The sequence below is a fragment of the Alexandromys fortis genome, unplaced genomic scaffold (genome assembly GCF_014885135.2).
Source record: "Alexandromys fortis isolate MF-2015 unplaced genomic scaffold, M_Fortis_MF-2015_v1.1 scaffold_106, whole genome shotgun sequence".
In the NCBI taxonomy this organism is placed as follows: domain Eukaryota; kingdom Metazoa; phylum Chordata; class Mammalia; order Rodentia; family Cricetidae; genus Alexandromys; species Alexandromys fortis.
Window position 1 is genome coordinate 2894391 of NW_026067980.1, and position 19514 is coordinate 2913904.

Sequence of the window (19514 nt, forward strand, 5' to 3'; positions counted from 1 at the left end):
GGTCTTTCTAGACTGCCTCAAACTTTCCCTCTTTGTGCTGGGGATTAAACCTAGGACCTGGGTATCCTAGGCAGCTACTCTCCGTTGAGCTCTGTTCCCATCCCTCTGACCTGTCTTGATTCTCCTCCCTCCATGTGCCTGCTCCCTGCCTTGTTCCCTGTGTGTCTGTGATGTGGTACTGAGGAGGGGCATTCAGCAGCTGGATAAGCTGTGTGCCTGGCCTCGCAGAGCCTCAGGACCCATAGAGTGAGTTATAGCTGCCCCTTCCTCACAGTAAGCATGTGTCAGTGAGGATGGCAAAGGCCCTGTTGAAAGAATCTATCTAGGAGAGGGGACAGGAACATATCTGGGTCTTGATTCTCAATGACAAGCGTCCTAATGACTCAGAGGCTTACAGATCTCATTTGAAGGAAGTAACTAGGGATCGTCCCCCCCCAGATGTGAAGCTTGCACTGGAATTCAAGGATGAGAAAAGAAGTCTGCTCTGCTCCCCAGAATTTTGCAGTGGCTCAGCGGGTTGAGGGATTGAGTCAATGGATGGGGTACAAGGTGCACGTTTACAGGCTAGACACATAAAGATGAAGTAGCATCTGGGAGAGGGCCTTGACTCCGGGAGGTGCTAACGAGCCAGTTGGCATTCTGAATGAGAGACCACCGAAATGAAGCCAGGCTTGTGGTGGTCTCCTGGGGAAAGAGAGGCACCCATTCACCAACTCCTGTAGCAGCCGCCATGGCCAGCGAGTGATGAATTGCACACAGACTGGACTAAACAAGATTCACAGTAGTCCTTAGGCTGTGACAGGGAGGGATTGTTGAGTGATGGCTCCTTAAAGAGGAAGTAAAATGGATGGCATTTTAACCAGCCAGCTATGTAACCCCCCGCCCCCCAACAAGGCTTGTGTTCATTCAGGAGTGGCAGGCTGCCGGTGGAAGCCGCTCCAGATGGCATGTCTGGATTTGGACACATGATCTCAGCAGCCACAGGCTTTCTGTCCCATAGGGATGCGCTAGCCTCTTGAGAAGGAGTGTGTGGGTTTGTACTCTGTCTTCCGGCATTCCTGTTTGAAGTGGACATCTTGGGAGAGAGACCCGAAAAAATGGACAACAGAGTCAATTCCCATGAGGAACATTCAGGTCTAATTAAGGCTCTGGAATGGACTGGCAGAGGCACAAATTTGCAATTGATTAGAACAATTACAGAGTCTTTGTTGGTTTGATTTTTTTTGATCAGGCTCTCACACTATAGCCCAGGCTGACTTTTAACACATACAGTCCTCTGTCTCAGTGTTTCCCCAGCCAGGGGACGGGATTACAAGTTTGTGTTGCCACCTTCGGCTTTTTTATGCCTTTGAGTGAAGAATATTCTGAGAAAGTAGATCTGGTCACCCAGTGTGCTTATACTGACTAGGAAGACTGTCTCTAGACTCTTGTAACAGATGGAACAAGGACACACACATTTCTATACACATATGTACATACACACAGAAACATGTTCTTAGGTATCAGCATCGGCAAAATATTCCTGAGTTCACGGGTGTACCAGTTCCAGTTCCAGGGGTCGCTCCTGTAATCTCAGCACTCTCAAGCTCACTTGTCCCAGCTCCTCAGCCCTCTGAACCTCTGCAGATTCCCCAGACCAGAACATCCGGTCTCTCAGAAGCTTCTCTCCAATCTTCTCCAGCCCCAGCTTCACTGTTTCCCACTGTGAGAGCCCTAAACATCAGCACTGTTCATGCCAGATCCTGCCCTGCTTCTAAAGCCATTCCAGAATTATCTCATTCACATGTGAACACAAGCACACAGACACAGACACACACATGCACACAGCCGTACATACACCACACACACACACACACACACACACACACACACACACACACACACAAAACCAAACCCAGCAAACAAACCTAAGCAAACCCCAGGCATTTCTGCATTCCTTCCCCTTGTTCCAGTCCTGCCCAGGACTGACTGTTGTGTGTTTATGAGTTGTGTTTGTTACCTCTGTCCTCCTCCTTCAGGGTGGTTATGATATTTATTTACAGTACAATCAGACGAACTGGTTTTGGCTTTCAATGTGGAGGCATTATTGCTTTATTTTATACTTGATTTGCTTTTTTAAAAAAATCTATAATGTAAAAGCCATTTAGTTCCAAAAGTCAAAACTGGACAAAACGATATACTTAGGAAAAACACTCCACCCTTTGTTACTCATCCCTGTCCATTGTTTTCTTCTTGTTTTAGGTGCATGTTCAAGAAAGGGCTGGGAAGGGAGTTGATGCTTCTTTGCATAGGCAGGAGCCATGTGTGTGCACGCAAGGGCCAGGGGTCCATGTCACTTGCCCCCTCTGTATGTCCCCATCCTGTTTTTCTGAGACAGTCTCCTGCTGTACCCAGAGCTTGCCAGTTTGGCTAGGCTGGCTGGTTAGTGAGTACCTAGAGCCCATGTGTTTCTGTCTCCCCAGTGCTGGGGTTACAGGCATATAACCACACCCGACTTTGCCCCTTGAGTGTCTAGCATCCAAACTCGGGTTGTCATGCGAGCACTTGGCCCACGGAGCCATCCCTTCAGATGCTTCCAGCCTTGTTCTCTGCTCTTTCAGCTACATCATGTAGAAGTATGTCTATTTTCTTATTTCCCCCTCCTTCATGTGCAGAAGTCAGTGGATTATTGTGTATTTTTGTATAGACACTGTTTTATTTTCTCTTGGTTACATGTACCACAAAATTCCAGACCCAGACAAGTAGGCTCCTAGAATGTCTTTGTTTTCCGATTTCCTGGTCACTTGCAGAAATCTTAGTCATTTCTACCAGTAACTTCATTCCAATAAACCTTTGCTTACCAATAAACCATTGACTTACCATTTAACCTCTTAGTATAAGATGATGAAATTCTATTAAAAATGGAGTGATGTTTCTCGTCACCCAGTGAGGTTAATACCAGATGCAGTGGACAGGAGGTGAGACCTTCTGGGTCAGGAGGTTGTGGTGGTGGGAGGGTTCCTTTCCTGTGAGTAGGCAGTGGTACAGGTATTGACAAAGTTTCCATTCTGAGAAATGTTACTTTCAGCAGGGGTTTACATATGCCTGCTAAACTCTATCCACCACTATGGGCAAGAGACATAAGAGGGATTTTATAGTTCTAGTGTAAACCAGTAAAGACAATGGTAAAGTAAAGTTCCCTTTCTGACATTCTTAGCTGCACAGGGTAACATTTTACTGACTTCTATCATCTTTTTTAAAGAGCTCAGATCATGTATGAATCCTGAATAAGAACTTAGTATGTAATAATCTACATTTAGTGTGCTAAGATCAGAATCAAAACATGACAGAGGTCTACAGTATAAACAATAATAACATAAGTAATAGGATTGAAGGCCCACTTGATCTTCACGGGTTTTAAGAGAACATTATCTCATGCAGCTTCCTGTGGATGCATTTTACACGGGTCTTCTGGGCTCTGCTCAAGGATGTAGCTCTGGATGGAGTGCAACTCTTGGAGTTGAGGACAACTTAGCGAATGTCCCCAGCTGAGCTGTGCATTGTGTATGCTCTGGGATGTGCTGGTGGACTAGAAATCTCATCTGTGCTCCGCATCCTGTTGTGTGAGCAGCAGGATGCAGCCCTTCAAGTCCCCTTGTGTTGAGGTTGGAGGATATTATCATCCCCGGGAGTGCTTTGGCTGGAGGACAGAGCACAGGTCCTGTACACCCTCCCACCTCTCCTGCCACGTCTGTGCACTGTACCGGGAGCTCCCACAGACCTGCCTCTTCATAGGACAGCTTTCCGGGGCCAAGAATGGGTCCTAGGGTCCGAGTGGTGATGAGAATCAGGCAGTGAGTGGGAGCAGAGAGAAACCCCTGAGCAAAGATTCCAGTTTTGCTGGCTGCTTAGGTGCCCATTCAGTTACCCAAAGGCCTGGAGTTGAGGGAGGGGCCTGAGGGGAGAGAGTAGAGAGATGGCTTGATGAAGGCAGGTCCTAGCCCTACTGCCAGTGTTAGTGAGATCATGGAAGGGAGCCACGCTGACTCTGAGTTGGATAGCAGGTAGGGGGGAGAGGGCAGTAGCTGTGTTGAAGTGCTGGCAGAAGCCTGTGTGCAGAAGCCTCTCTCCTGTAACCTCACCCACTCCCTAACAGCGTTAATGTGCTCCAAACTGACGTTCACATATCTTGGTTCCTGTTAACAGTTGGGTGGGCAGATGGTTCACTGGATGTAAAACCTGACCAGCCATGTACCCGACTCTCAGAATTGCCTGCACAGGTGTGGGATTTTGTCTATGTGTTGAGATACAAGGTTATGGGGTTGCAGCCACGGGAGGCAGAGAAAACAGCCAACAGTTAGTGCATCTGGCAGCAGGTTGTTTTACCTCTCCTCTTCCTACGGGGCAGCCTGGGAGAGATCATGGTCAGGAGCAGAGGTTGAGACAAATGGGAGTATGTCTCCAGTATTGGAGGTCCTGCCCAGGAAGGGAGACCTGGGCTGTAAGATGGGTCCAGTGTGTCCCTGCCCGCTGTTCTGTGTGCTCTCTTTGACCTCAGCTTGGATCACAGGTTCCCCTTCTTTAGGAAGCGGTGGACAGAGTGAAAGGCCCACTGTGACAGCCCAGGGTGTTTGGGACTGGGCTGCTTTAGAAATCGTCCTGCAGGGAGTTTACTTCCTAATAAACCATGCATGTATGTCAGTGTGGTCTTTGCAACTCTGATGCCCACGGTTCTGCTTAGGGAGGCACCGTCTTCTGTTCTGTCGCGTGTGTAGCTCCACCGCTGTGTTTTGTGGTTGTGTCCTGTTGTGAGACCACTGCACAGCAGGGCAGATGGCTCGTGTTCTGGTCCCCATGGAGGCTCTGACGGGTGCTCTGTTTCTCCTTCCATCTCTCAGAGAATTCTCAAAGGAAAGAGAGAAGGCTAAAGCACGTGGAGACTTCCAGAAGCTTCGAGAGAAGCAGCAGTTGGAAGAGGATCTCAAGGGCTACTTGGATTGGATAACCCAAGCAGAAGACATAGATCCTGAGAATGAAGAGGAGGGTGGAGAAGAAGGCAAACGAAACAGTAGGTGCTGCCCTTCCTGCTTTTGACCACACAGACCTGTGTGTGATTGACAGATCCTGCAATGTGCCCCCATCCCCTGTGCCTCTGTCCCTGGGCTGCAAGTACAACACTCTCCCAGCCTCCCTCTCCCCCTGCCCGTTCACATCAGAGAGAGAACAGTGCATCTGTGCACACCCTGGGTCTCCACCTGAGGCACGGATGGGGTTTAGGGTCATATGAAGATGGCTTCCTAGCTGAGAGAGCAGCCCTTGGCATTGTGGGCCTAGGGGACTCAGTAAGGCCATGTCTGTGTGGGTAGAGGGTAGAGGGCCGAGCTAGAGGGAGGGCATGCGCCTTCCCTCACCTCAGTGAGTAGTTGGCCTGCACAAGGACTTGAGGAGCAGGCTCCTCCATCTCTGCCGTGTGAAACGGCCCCCTCCAGTGTTCTACCCACCAAGCCTACTGCTTAGGCCATCAGGGCAGGGAAGAAACCAGCTGGTGGTGCCGGACAGTTGTTAGGAGGCTGGTGAGCAAGTCGGTGCTGACTGCTTTGCAGCCCACCTGCCTGGGCTCCACACTGTGACACTGGGCGCCCTTCAGTGCTTTCAGCAGGAGGCCAGGCGCGGTAATCAGTCAACCACTGGAAGTAATTGCTTTGGCCGATGCCAGTGTCTCTCTTAGCACATCCATGCCCCACAGACGTGCTCTTAGTCATCCTGGGAGCGTTTGGGCCTTAGAAAGGGTAGAAATTGAACTCTAACAGTGCATTTGACTGCGATGTTTTTGCTTTGTTTCCATTCTGGAATAGGTGATAGTAAAGACCAAGAACATATTTAGATAATGGTGTCCATTGAGAGGCCTGGGAAGCCAAGACTGGTCCTTCTATGTAGAATGTGTTAAGTACGCTCTTGCTTTGGGGTCATGATTGGTTCCTTTTTTTGACCCACTCACAAATGACCTTCAGGTCATACAAGGGACAGTGGTACCTCGGGAGCTATGATGAAGATCTAGGACAGGTGAGGGTACTTGACATGGCCTGGAAGGTTCGTGCCTAAGGTAGAGCAGCTGAGTGGCAAGAGAAGGCTTTTGACCTAGAACTAGCACGCTGTGGGCAAAGAACACACAAGGTAGAGGAACACAATAAAGCCAGAGAGCTGTCACGGTCCTGAGAGAGAGAGAGAGAGAGAGAGAGAGAGAGAGAGAGAGAGAGAGAGAGAGAGAGAGAGAGAGAGNAGAGAGAGAGAGAGAGAGAGAGAGAGAGAGAGAGAGAGAGACAGAGAGAGAGAGAGAGACAGAGAGAGACAGAGAGAGAGACAGAGAGAGAGAGACAGAGAGAGAGACAGAGAGAGAGACAGAGAGAGAGACAGAGAGAGACAGAGAGCCTTTATTGCTCTTAAAAACCATCACATCCTCAGACAGAAGACCATGGCCCTAAGTCCAGAATCCCCAAAGGCTATTGGCTGAATGAATTCCCACTACAAAACCCCATGACAAAAATCAGCTTGGGAAGGAAAGGGTTTATTTCACCTTATTGTTTACAGTCCATCAGAGAGAAAAGTCAGGGTAAGAACTTCAAGTAGGAACCCCAAGGCAGGAACTGAAGCAAAGAACAAGGAGGAACACTGATGACTAATTTCTTCCTCCTGGCTTACTCGGTTTCTGCTACCCCAGGACCACCTGTCCAGGGATGGTACTGTGGTCTGGACCCTTTCACATCAATCATCAGTCAAGAAAATGTTCCACAGGCTCATAGGGCTGTCTGATGGAGGCAGTTCCTACCTGAGGCTCTCTTCCAGGACGGCTCTAGCTTGAGTCAAGTTGACTAAAACTAGCCACGCAGAGCCTAGCCAGACCTGTGAAAGCCCGCCTGCCTCTGCTTCACCCTTCTAAGCTCCAAACGCAGTGTGTTACGTAGAAACAAGAGAAAGTATTGTCTCCTCTTCTGAAGCAAGAGCCTTCTTTTCTGGTTTAAATGTGTCGTGCATGCCATCAGCTTGCCGCATCCTTGTTGATCCACATCTGGGGATAGGCAGGGATGCAACTTCTTGGGTTGCTATGGTCCCTTATGGTAGAGGATTTTATTTTCATTTTTTTTAATGACCTTTGAAGCATGGGTTTTCCTGGGCTTGATGTCCTCTGATAGTCCTAAAGGGATCACTGTTCCGTGTGAGGTTTGCATCTCCTATGTCCTGTCACCTCTGTAAAGAAGCTGACTATGAGATGACCGATCTATGAAGCCTCCGCCTTTCAGAGGGGTTGCCATGGAGAAAAGGAGACGGCAGTAGCTTATATAGGGCAGGATGCGGAAGCCGTCACTGTAACGAAAGACCAACAGTCTACTCTTAGAGCCCAGAATGCCACAGCGATGCTGGAGTAGAAGAGGCAGCATCCTCTCTGGGCTCTGAGAGAGGAGCATCCCATAGCTACAAAGGTAAGGCAGGGGAGAGTCAGACTGAAGAAACGGCATGGGACGGGAGCGGAAAGAGCGCTCAGATGCATTCTTGAGAAAATACTGCTGTGGAAAGAAACAAAACCCTCTCTGAGACTCAGACCTCCAGAATTAACCGAGCATCGCACTCCTGAGCCCTTACCTGCCCTGCACCTTTTGGGTGTGGGCATGGATTCTTCAGCGCGTAGTGACGAGCCGCTTACAGTTTGCTGGAAAGAGCAGTCCTTCCGAGGCCGTCCCTTGTTCTTTAGCTAGGTGCTGGAGTTTCCTTGGCATGAGGCCGGGCTGCTTCTGGACTCATCAGATTGCCAGAGCCTCCGTGATTAAGGCTTTAACTAAAGGAATCAATCCTAGACTGTGAGAGTCATAATGAGAGTCATGTGACTTCGGAGGAGAGCCTCCAGTCTCCTCCTGAACCCTCTGGAGAAGCTGTCCTGGTAAGGTGTCCCTGGCGTTGCCATGGCTGCCAGCTGCTTTCTTTCTGTTATGGCCAGAAAACCAACCTCTAGGGGAAAAGGATTTCAGCCAGACTCAATTGTCCCTGACTACCAGACAGCGGTGGCCCTGCCACCTGTATGTGCCAGGCCTGGGACTGTCCCTGTGCATCTGATTCGCAGGTGGAGAAGTGAAGCTGTGTGTTCTTGCTGTGGTGCCGGCATTATACCTGGGGATTCAAGGTGGCCCTCCTCTCGTGCTTCACACCTCAGCACTGCTCCTGGATGTCTCTGGGGGAGGGGACAGCGTGGTGCTGGACTCCTGACTTTAACCCCCCCCCCCTACTGCTGGCTTAGGATGTTGATTTGACTGGCTACTATCTTCAGCTGGATCTCGGGTACAGATAGGCAGTCTCCTCCGAGATGTTGAGTGGTCACAGACTGATGCTCATTCTTTCCTGGGTGTGGGTACAGGGGCTGGGAAGACCTGCAGCAGAAACCATTTCTGTTCTTGCTGCTGTCTGACTCTGGCAAAACTTGGCCTGTGTAGCAGATTTCTGAAGATTCTATAAGATGTCCAGCCGATCTCAGACTGAGGACCCTTCATCTATACTTTTGTTCAGAAACTGTAGAGTTCCCCGAAGGGATGGCAAACAAACCTCCTACCCCAGTGCCTTCTGAGATCCAGTGGAACTCTTTTCTGGCTCTGGAGGTTCGTTTCTGGTTTCTCAGGCTTGCTCTCGGTGAGTAGGTGTGACACCAGGTATTTGGGGACACCCTTGCTTTATCTGCTCTCAGATCTACATAGGTTGCAGCTGAGTGGGCTGAGTCTGGTCTCTGAGTGTACTAGCTTGCACTCCCTGGCTCAGGGGCTCTGATTCTTTAAGCAAATGGGAGGGACCTCTCTTTGTATGAGGGCCTCTCTTTGTGTGGGGACCTCTCTTTCTGTGGGGACCTCTCTTTGCATGCTCCTGGGAGAGTCTTGACCTGTGTCTGTGTCTGGATCTCCCACTGGTCTAAGAATTCCATGGACGGCTGTGCAGGGCTGCTCTCTCACCTGGCTGTCTGGTGCTGCTTATGGGAGTCTCTTGTGAGTGAGCATCCTTGAACTATTTAAGATACTGGCAGTGTAGATTCGTTAGAGAGTGGCTGCTCTGCAATTAATTGAATAGACAAAATTATCTCAGAAGTTAGTCCCTGAGCATTTGGGCAATTTTCAAGGGTAATTTATTTAACTTTTTGCTGAGCTTCAAATTTCTTTAAGAAACCATGCCAAGTCTTTGTGTGTGTGTGGTTGTGTGCATGTGTGTGTGTGTGATTTTTTTTTGGACATGTGCAGCTGCTTCTTCATGAACAATGGTGTTATTCTAGGGCTATTAAAATCTGGAAGCCTGAAATTCTATTTTAATCTCATTGTCAGTGATTAGTTTTTTAAAAAAAAAAAACACATTAAAAATAAGGAAACCATTTTAAAGGGAGCTCATTCTAAAATTCTGACCAGATGAAACAGGGCAGCCTCCTTGTGGGGACTCTTAGGGACCAGGAATTCATCAAAGTAGTGATAATTGATACCCAAAGAAAGAAAGAGAGGTACCTGCAGCCCCTGCCACTCCCAGAGTGGTGGCCACAGCCCCACTGCTGCCACTGCTTCTGCCGTGGACCTCGTACATGAGGTCACCTGGTTGCCTTTAGCCTGTGCTACCTACCTGGTTGATTTCCCCCAGAACTGTTTGCGTCAAAGGTTGGCAGAGAGTGAGGGGTATCATACTGTTTGCAGATAAAACTCACGGTGCTTTGCTGGCCTCTCCGGAAAGACTGCATTTGAGGGATGTAGCTCAGTGGGTAAGTGTTTGCCTGACAGGCACAAAGCCCTAGGTTTGATTCCTAGCACCTCATAAACCGGACATTGTGTACTGTAATCTCAGCACTGGAGAGGTTGCAGCAGGCAGGGGATAAGGAGTTCAAGGTTATCCATCCTTCAAGACCTATCTCAAATCAAGCAAACAAAGATTGAGTTTTTTTTATTTATTTATAAGATTGCTTTTTGTAATCACAAAGTATCCCAGGGAAGAAATTCAGAATTGCAAATAGTCTACTAAAAGCTGCAAAGCAAACAGCAGCAATGGGTGGCCCATGATAAATGTGTGTCCTGGTCATCTGCCCTCTCTGGACTGGGGAGACTGATGGAAGGGGTCACCCCTTGGGGTCAGAGGTCTGATGAAGTGTCCACTGGTTAGCCTTGGGAGCACTCATCAGCCCTGGCCCTCTGTCCTCTGGGATGGTTAAATCAGCACTGCGTGGCGGGTGAGTGTGGCATTCGTCACACGTTTAAGCATTCTGTTATTTATTTGCCTGGCGGTCACAGAGCAGCGGCTCACATTTATCAGGCCCTTGGTGTGCATCACTGGGCGCTGTTCCTGGGGCTGGGGCACACGAGTTTGTATTCTTCACCCTGCTGGATGAGACAGGAGCGTGATGGATGAGGACACCAAAGCACATGGAAGTTACGTAGCCTCCCCAGCTGCATGGTTGTGAAGTGGCTAAGCTGGGGTTTGAACCCAAGCTCTACACCTCCATGAGTGTGCCGCTCCAGTTGGCAGCCGCATGAAGTTGGGAGGCTGGGGCCTCAAAATAAGGCAGACAAAATAAAATCTCATGCACTAGCCAACTTTATTCAGAACGCCAGTCAGTTTATACTCTGAGGGTTAAGAAGAGTCACCTGAGTAAAGGGTACAATCACAGGGACAAAAACCTGGTTTTCCACGGAGACATAGAAACAAGTAACACTAGCCAGCTGTGGTGAATCAGAGGTACGCTCACTCCTGTCCCTCTGCCTGGAAGGGGCGCAAAGACACCTTCCAAGAACAACTGTGTTATGGAGGAGCAGAGGTCACCAGACTCCAGTCTTCCTCACTCAGAGCTTTCTCACAAGGTCCCAGCAATCTCCTCACAGAGCTTCATCCATGGGCCTTGTCCCCACACACGAGTATTTGAACATTTGCATCATGTTCTTCTGGGGTAGATTAGGAGGAGGAGACTTGCGGTATTGAGAACGCATGCCCTTTATAGGAATGTGTTAGGGCCCATGTACCCTTGCTCTTGCCTGCTCCAGCAGTGCCCCCGTGACCCTCTGTGCCTCCATACACCTGTCTCTGAGCATATAGACTCTAATTTAAAGGGTAGCTAGCTTAGCATGATGATAGGGACACAACACTGCAAGAGGTTAGAGACTCTAGGACTGTTTTTGTTGTGACCATAAGGAGAGCTGTAGTAATGGGGATGCCAACAGCTATGGGTGGCTGTGCCCTGCTGGAACCAAGCACATGGCCCATCTTGCTGTGGCATCCCCACCCCAGGAAGTGAATTCAGACCCAGCCATTGCTGGCATCGCTCGAGCAAGCAGCAGTAGCCCGTGCTCCTGCAGCCAGTGTGAAGTGCAGTCGGAGGGAGGCCTGGGCTGTCAGAATCAGAGTCTGCTCTCTTCACTCCCATCTGCCCCGACCCAGAGAGCAGTCCTGGTTGGCACCACACTACTGCTCCCTGCCTCGGGCCAAACGTAGGAAACCTGTGTCTTAGGTAGGCTAGTTGATTGTTTATTTAGAACAGGTTCTTAAGGACAGATTGTGTAGTAGCTATGACAAATGTCCCCATTTCCTCTGATCCTGAGCTGTAGACAAGTACCCAGGAGAGGAGGGATGGCAGGTGTGGACCAGAGTCCAGTCTCAGACCTCCTCTGTGGTGGTGCACTGGGACCAGCTGCTCCTGCCCTGCCTGCCTGCCTGCGTGCTTGGCTATCTTGTTTGCGTTGCTCTTGCTGCCCTCTGCTGTGCGGTAATGGAATTGCCTGTGTTCAACCTGAAGGGGTCACGGTGGCTGACTTGTTAAAGGAGGATAAGAAGAAAAGGAAGTTCTGCTGCTTTCGACGACGCAGGGCTAAAGATCACGGTAACTTGCTGAGGTGGACTTGCTCTTTGGAAGCTCCTTGCCTGACGTTTCTGGTGTTCTCTCCTTTCACATTGGCGTGAGCTGCATGTGTGGTGTGGTACTTTCGGAAGATGCCTATGTTGTTATTAACTTGAGTTCTCCGATGCCTGACCATGCTGTGTTCCTCTTTCTTTCCCCTCAAATGCGTGGCATTGCCACAATGGCATCTTTTTGTCTGGCCTGTCCCTATTAAGAAACAGCTGAAGCAAGTGAGGCAGCTCATTTGATTCACTGTGAATATTCTTAGCCTGGAAGACACACTTCAGAATGTCATCCCTTAAACGATGCTCTTAACTGTTTAGAAACGCTATTAATGAAGAAAAAGAAATTCTAATAATGTTATTTGACTGTTCCCCCCCCCCAGGATGCATGTTTCAAATTTCTCTAGTCTCTGGCTCATCTACCCCAGGCCGTGCTAAAGCTAGTAGTTGCAGATCAAAAAGACTGAGATCAAAAAGAAAAAACAAATCTGGGGAGACACGCATCTGTTCAGTGAGAATAGTCTTATTTGGGAAACAGTTAAATATAAAGTTATGTCTGAAATAATGTTGATTGCTCCCCTCACCCAATCCCCCAACCCCTTGGCAAAGCAGTTAGAGCCATTATCACATAGATTTTTATGGCTCAAGCTGGGTCCCTGCCCAACTATCTGTGAGTCGCTGCTGTAGTTAGACAACAGCACCGGCTTTGCCTGAATATACCTACCAGCTTTGCCAGCCTGGTGCTAACACCAAAGTGGACCCCAGTCAGGAAGAGGGAGAAGCTTGAGAAGATATGGACTGTGGGGACAAACAGCCAGATGCTAGGACAGAGGAGGGTCACAGTGCATGGTTTTCTCCGAGTGGTTACCGCTTCCTGCAAGAATGCTGAGCTCAGAGGTTAAGGGAAGTGGGGCGGTCTGATGGAGGCTGTGTTAGGGACCTGAAGGAGGGCAGAATCATGGGACTGTCACATGGAAAGCACTTGGCCCACAGTGCCCCAAAAGAGGATGAAAGGACAAACTCTATAATGCTTAGACGTCAAGCCAACGATGGATCTGACCTGTTTGGCTTTAGTCTTTATAGTGAGCTGATGATCAAGAGGGTGCTTTGGTACTGTTCCTAGGGGAGATACCGGTAAGAGGGGTGAGCCCTTCCTTGGCCCCACCCTCCTCAATAGCAGCTTGGGCTCCATGACATACTAAGGATGCTTGTGAATGTCTGTTTTCTGTGATAAACAGAGAAAGGAAACTGGCTTCCTTGCATGAGAAATGGCCTCATATTGATGGGAACAAGGACCAGCTCTGCCGATGACAGTGGGGCAGGAACCTTGCTAGAATGGTTGCACCACCTTTCCTACTGTTACAACAGCAGAATAATTTTCTAGACCCAGAGACCTTGGTCTGACCTTGACCCACATTTCCCAAGATGAATATGGCTGCCTGTGTCAACAACATGTATTCGCACAAGCATGTTCCAGTGCCTTCAAGGGCCACCTGGGACCTCTGGAGTTTATCGGGCTTGTCACAACACGGCACTGCTCATTCTTGTCACGAAAATGATACGAAAACAGAACTTGAGGTCAGCTCCCTTGCTCCTCGGGAAGGGAACCCAATTCTGCCGCTGACCAGTTGTGTGCCTCACTCACCTCTTGCTCTGCCCCAAACCCCAATTCCTTGAGAAGCTTTACTATCACAGAGGGAATGCTGAAAGGAATTCCCAAGTGGGGAAGAAAAGGGGACTGGAGAGGCGGCTCAGTGCTAAGCTACGTGCACATATGGCTCTTTCAGAGGTCTGGAGTTCGGGGTCCCCTGCACTGACATGGTATAGCTCGTACCCACATGTAGACCCAGCTCCAGGGCATCTCATGCCCTCTTCTGGCCACTTGCATACACGAGGCTTACATTTGCACTTACACACACACACACACACACACACACACACACCTGTGCAAGCTGCTGTTGTGGGTTCCAGAAGAAGAGGGGGCGCTCACTGTGATTTGTAAAAAGCTGCCTTTGGGGGCTGCTGTGGCTGAAGGATTCAGGTCTCCTGGGCTGGCTTAAGCCCTTCAGGAACCACTCTATGTTGTGTTCTATTTCCTGAACATTGGGCTTGGAGAGGGGACTCAGAGTCAAGTCCTCTGTGCAGGCAAGCAGGATCCCTGACTACCCAGGAGGGTGGCAGACAGTGGGGTGCTGCTTGGGTCCTGGGCTCCATGAAGAGCTTGGGGGAGTAGCAAGAGATTCCTCTCAGCTGCTGGTACTGAAACCAGATTTTCTGGCTGATAGCAGGTCAGAGGTAAATGGATCCGGGAGGAGATACTGTCTTACCGCTCAGGTACACAACAAACACATGTCCCAAGTTGAGCCCTAGGCTTTCTTGACCTCTCTTCTGGAGTCTTTGAGCTCACGGAAAGAAATGATCCAACATTAGCAGGGAATGCCATTCCCAAGTGCTGCCTGCTTGAACCCGCTCATAGACTCGTTCATCCGCGTGTGCATGCGCATGTGTGTGCCTGCCTCTTAATTCATACATCTCACATATTTGGCTGAGAAACATCTACAGAGTGAAAGCTGATGGGGAATTCTCTGTACATTGGTTAAAGATGCTCGGTGTTGACCCAGCCTGAGAAATGTTGGTCCTTCACTTATTTTATGGAGTGCAGTTCACAGCGGCAGCCAGGCCCAGTACTGTGTTAAAGAGTGTAATCCGAGTCCTGGTTTCTACTCATCTGGCCTCTGCTTCTGCTTGACACCTGTGCCCGAGTGTGCCTAGACTTAGCTGCTAAGCTTTCCACAGTTTCTTGAGTGTCTGCAAAAGGAAAGGGCTCGGGGATTTCCCTTTGTGCCCTTGGGAAACACTCTGACCTCTGGGTCTGAGTCAGATCCCACCTTCATCCTTGTGGTGAGCTTTATTTGTCTCCTAAGCAGGGGTTGAGTTTTGTCAAGTCCTTGTTCAGGGAACTGCCTGCCCACAGGAGCAAGGCTTTCCTGTGGGTGGAGTAATCACTGTGATTCTGCCCCAGGAAAGAAGATGTACACTGTTTAGTGGCTTCCCCATTTGCAGCCCCTCCCCCAGTAAAATCAGTTATCTCTTATCTGAGAGCACAGAGTCCCGAGGTTGTCCCTCACCCTCCAGGTCCCACATGTCAGACATTGGCTCTGGGGGATCCCTGAGCCTCCAGGCACTACCAGGTCGATTTTTACATTCTGCTACTTCTGAGGATCCTGATTTGGACACAAGGTTCAGAGATCTCAGACCTAGGACTGCAGTCAACCCTGCCCTGCTTAGTAGCTGGCAAGAACCCTCACCTGCTCTTAGCTCCAAGACCGTTTCTTCCTACTTCCTTTTGCTAGCTTATTTGAGACTTACCTTCTGCACATTGACTTGGTGAAACTCAGGTATCAGATCAACTTCCTTAGATTGAGTTACGCTCCTAGAGTTTGAAAAGTTTCTGTGTGTGTGACCTCATCATGCACCCCGGCCATGATAGCTTGTCTTCTGTGTGTTGTAAAAACTTTAGTGTGAGCTGTGACACTAACCCTTGATTCACAAGGAGGGCAGTAGGAACCGTTCCATATTGAGGGGTTTAGGTGGTTTCTATGTAAGTGCTGAAATGGAGAGTTTAAACCTGTCCCAGGCTTGGTGGCTGGGCTCAGTGTGGCACCTTCTTTTCTTGGAAGCATCTGGGCTGTCAAACTTGTCTCTTAAAGTCACCTACTGGCTTTCTCTGCATCTACAGGAAGCAAAGGCTCCGTGCAGTAGAGAGACCTGGCTGCTCAGCCTTGTGCTCCGTCCTGGTTCCTGAGACTCTGCACCTGGCCCACCCCTGGGCACGTCATGCCACACAGCACACTGTCTCAAGCTTTCTCTTCTCCCCACAGCTAGCATGCCCACCAGTGAGACTGAATCTGTGAACACGGAGAACGTAAGTGGTGAAGGCGAGACCCAGGGCTGCTGTGGAAGTCTCTGGTGAGTGTGGAGGCTGCCTGTCCTCCTGGCCCCACAGTTTAGAGATGCTAATGCTGAGGAGACACCCCAGAGGGCATAGGAGTCTTCTGGCTCTGGTAGAAAAGTAGCTGGTCTCTTAACAGGCTGCCTCCATCCCTTTGGTACCCTTCCCCTGTACCAGGGCTGTTGGGGGACATCCCAGCATCTCACATACCTCTGCCTAGGAAGTTGTCCTGCTAAGATAGAGCCTGGGGAGTGTGCTCCTTAACCCAGCCACCTGCTGTGTTCATTAGGTGCTGGTGGAAAAGAAGAGGCGCGGCCAAGACTGGGCCCTCTGGGTGTCGGCGGTGGGGGTAAAGGCCGAATTCTCCTTCCGGTTGGGTTTGGCATCTGTGCTGTGAAGGAAGAGCTTGAATGGCCGAGTTGCTGACTAGAATGTGCCACATACTCAAATTTTATTTCATCCGTGGGGCCTTCCAACCTCATCTCCAGGAGCTGGATCTGGAGGCCCCGCCATCCCCTGTTCACAGCCCCTTGTTCTGGAGCCGTGCCTGCACTACCCTTCCCTGACCACGAGGGGCACCATCCTATTAGGCTTCCAGGCTTTCTCTAGAGGATTGGGCTGCGGTAGCAGGGATTGGGGGTGGCGGGCACTGTGCTAAGAACTGCCTGCTTTGGGGAGCCCCGTGCTGTTTGGATTTGTTTGCTTCCCGCCTGTGCCCTTTCCATCTCATTCTGGTAAAGTCCAGGTGTCATTTTTAAGAGAACTCAGCCTCATTTGGGGCAGAGTTTTATAAAAATGACACACTATGTTATATGTCATAATGGCTCGTGGAGTGATTTCGCCTCTGTTCTCTTCCTGCTCTGCCCTCCCAATGACGTGAAGTCGGCTGGGAATGGATTTGCCATCCCCATTTTACAGACGAGAACACTGGGCTTTTAGGGCGTGCTATGTCCCCATCCTCACCCATTCAGTGATCAGGGGAGCCGGGATGCGGTTCAAACAGGGGCAGCCTTGCTACTGTTGAGTTGGGGGCTGCAGGCGACAGAGGCCCTCCTGGCCTCCTCTGGGGTGACAGGAGAAGAACCCCACATCTGGGCTCTCAGGGGTGCTGCCCCGCCCCATCTTGGCAATACTAGTAGCACTTGGACATTTGCTCTGCCCTTAACCAGCTGGCCGGCTGTAGCACGGGGGACCAGAGTTCTGGCTTCTGTGCATGGCTTCAGCCCTCTCTGCTTCGGCAATGGGAGCCTATGCTTAAGCCTTCCGAACGGGAGTCTGAATGTTGTTTTTCTTCCCTTTCAGTCAAGCCATCTCGAAATCCAAACTCAGGTCAGTATCATCTTTCCATTTTTCTCTCCCCACCCCCCCACCCCATGAGCTTGTGTTGGACTTTCTATGTTATGTTTTAAATTCTAACTTTTACATGGAGTTAATTGGTCTAGACTTGAGTTTAACCGTGAACCCCAAATTCCAGTCAGTCTCAGTATTACCACCCTGCCTTGGGGGAGGCAGGACAGGGGAGTCAGAGCCTGGAAACCGGCAGAGCGCAACACACAAGCAGTGTTCCGCCTTCTTACCTACCCTCCCGCTACTGCTCACAGGTTTTCCCTACAAGACAGCCCAGGAAGACATCTAAGGCATCTGGTCGTATTCCGTTCCTTGACCTGGATGCAGGCTATATGTTCACTTTATAATGTCATTGAACCCTGTGCCTGCATTTTACGTACTTTCTTCTATGTATTCTTTATCAATTACAGCATTTTCCTGCTATATACAAACAGTAGGCCAAGCCTAAATGTAACACCCAAACCAGTAGAAACTCTAGAAGAAAACAGGAAAAAGGGATTGTGACCATGGGTTAGGTGAAGATTTCTTAAAATTCATTGATCCATGTTAGAAAAAAAAGTGATAGATTGGTTCCCCATAATAATTAAAGCTTTTAGCCGGGCGGTGGTGGCACACACCTTTAATCCCAGCACTTGGGGGGCAGAGGCAGGCGGATCTCTGTGAGTTCGAGGTCAGCCTGGTCATAAGAGCTAGTTCCAGGACAAGTTCCAAAGCTACAGAGAGACCCTGTCTTGAAAAACCAAAAAACAATTCAATCTTTTGACTTTGTTTCATTATAAAATAAAAAGATAAGTCACAAACCTGATAAAAATGTTTGCAAACCATATTTGATAAAAGACTAGTATCCAATATAGAGAGAATTCTATGTAAAGATAGTGCCAATGACAGAACAGCCATGTAAAACTAGGAAGAAGATTCCAGCACTCAAGTCAGAAAGAAGAGAAAAGCATGCTATAGAGGCATGTGAAATGAACATGGTTTACCCAGAAAATGCAAGTTCAACAATACTACTGCATACTGATACAAGTAGATCAGATTCAAATGTCTAGTGATGCCAAGTTCTGACAGGAATGCTGGCGGGTATTTTTGTGCAGCGCTGGCAGGCATGTTAAATGACATAATTATTTTGGGAAAGCATTTATTAATTTCTCACAATTACATTCAAGATATGGCATAGCAGTTCCAACTCTACGGTACTGATGTAAGAGATAGACATATGTAATAATTATACGTGTTTATAGTGGTTTGAGCAGATTGTGATTTATCCATAAGGTGCAGGACTTCTCAGTGATAGGAAGAAGGGAAAACAATTCTGAGAAGGTCACTGAGATGGCTGAGTGTTGAAGGTGCCCGCTGTGACCTGAGTTCTACCCCAGGATATACATAAGTGGAGGAGAATCAGCCCAATAGAGTTATTTTTTTTAAACTTTATTTATTTATTATACAATATTCTGTCTGTGTGTATGTCTGCTAGAAGAGGGCACCAGACCTCATTACAGATGGTTGTGAGCCACCATGTGGTTGCTGGGAATTGAACTCAGGACCTTTGGAAGAGCAGGCAATGCTCTTAACCACTGAGCCATTTCTCCAGCCCCCTCAATAGAGTTATTTAACCACCACACAACATACCTCATGTGCATGTATACACACACAATAACGTTAGGTTTTTAAAAATTACTGATAATATAGCAACACTGATGAATCTCAAAAGCATTTGGGTGAGGGAAAAAAAGCCTCAAAGGGATGCCTATCACGATTCTGAAACAGAACAATGGGCGTAGAAGGCAGACCAGCAGTGTTGCTCTGGGGGTGCGGGCCATGAGCGAGCACAGAGTGATGGAAGTGTCCTACAATCTGACCAAGTGTAGACATAAAAGGAATAAACTTGCCGCGTGTAAATCGTATCTCAGCCTGACTTTGAGTCAGATTTTAGAGTTGTTTTGTTGGTCTCTGTTACCAGACCATAGATATGCTTCCGAATCTGTCCCGATTTCTCGTCTTCTGCCTCAGCTTTTGACATCCCTTCCCAGATCCACACCCCCTCCGCCATGACTCAGTGACCATACCACACTGTCCTGTTTTCATAGGTGTCTTGCCTTGGTGCCTTCACCTCCAGGGTCTTTGGCCTGACGTCTCCTCTCGGGAGACTTCCACTGCCTGTGGAGAGCTCTTGCTCATTAAGGTCCAGCCCGGCTCTTTGCTTTGCAGACAAGTACTTCTCCCTGTGCCCCGCCTTCCGTCTGGGGCTGGACATGTGTGAATTTGCAGTTATCCTTTACCAGTAACGCTTCATGCGTATCAAGGCCAGCAACCCTGGAAAAGTGCCTTTGCAGCCCCATTT

General features: G+C 49.2%; 1 protein-coding gene across 15 annotated transcripts in view; it reads left to right on the forward strand.

Annotated features, from left to right (window-relative positions):
• Positions 1–19514, forward strand: part of Cacna1d (calcium voltage-gated channel subunit alpha1 D) — a 424715-nt gene that overhangs the window by 322103 nt on the left and 83098 nt on the right. For 9 of the 15 annotated variants that reach the window (XM_050158046.1, XM_050158045.1, XM_050158057.1 and 6 more), the window contains exons 9-12: positions 4878–5047; positions 15756–15843; positions 16116–16175; positions 17129–17155. In XM_050158046.1, the coding sequence (XP_050014003.1) occupies positions 4878–5047; positions 15756–15843; positions 16116–16175; positions 17129–17155 (345 nt within the window). The remainder of the gene's footprint in view (positions 1–4877; positions 5048–15755; positions 15844–16115; positions 16176–17128; positions 17156–19514) is intronic. The other 6 variants (XM_050158050.1, XM_050158049.1, XM_050158052.1 and 3 more) reach the window with 1 other exon arrangement.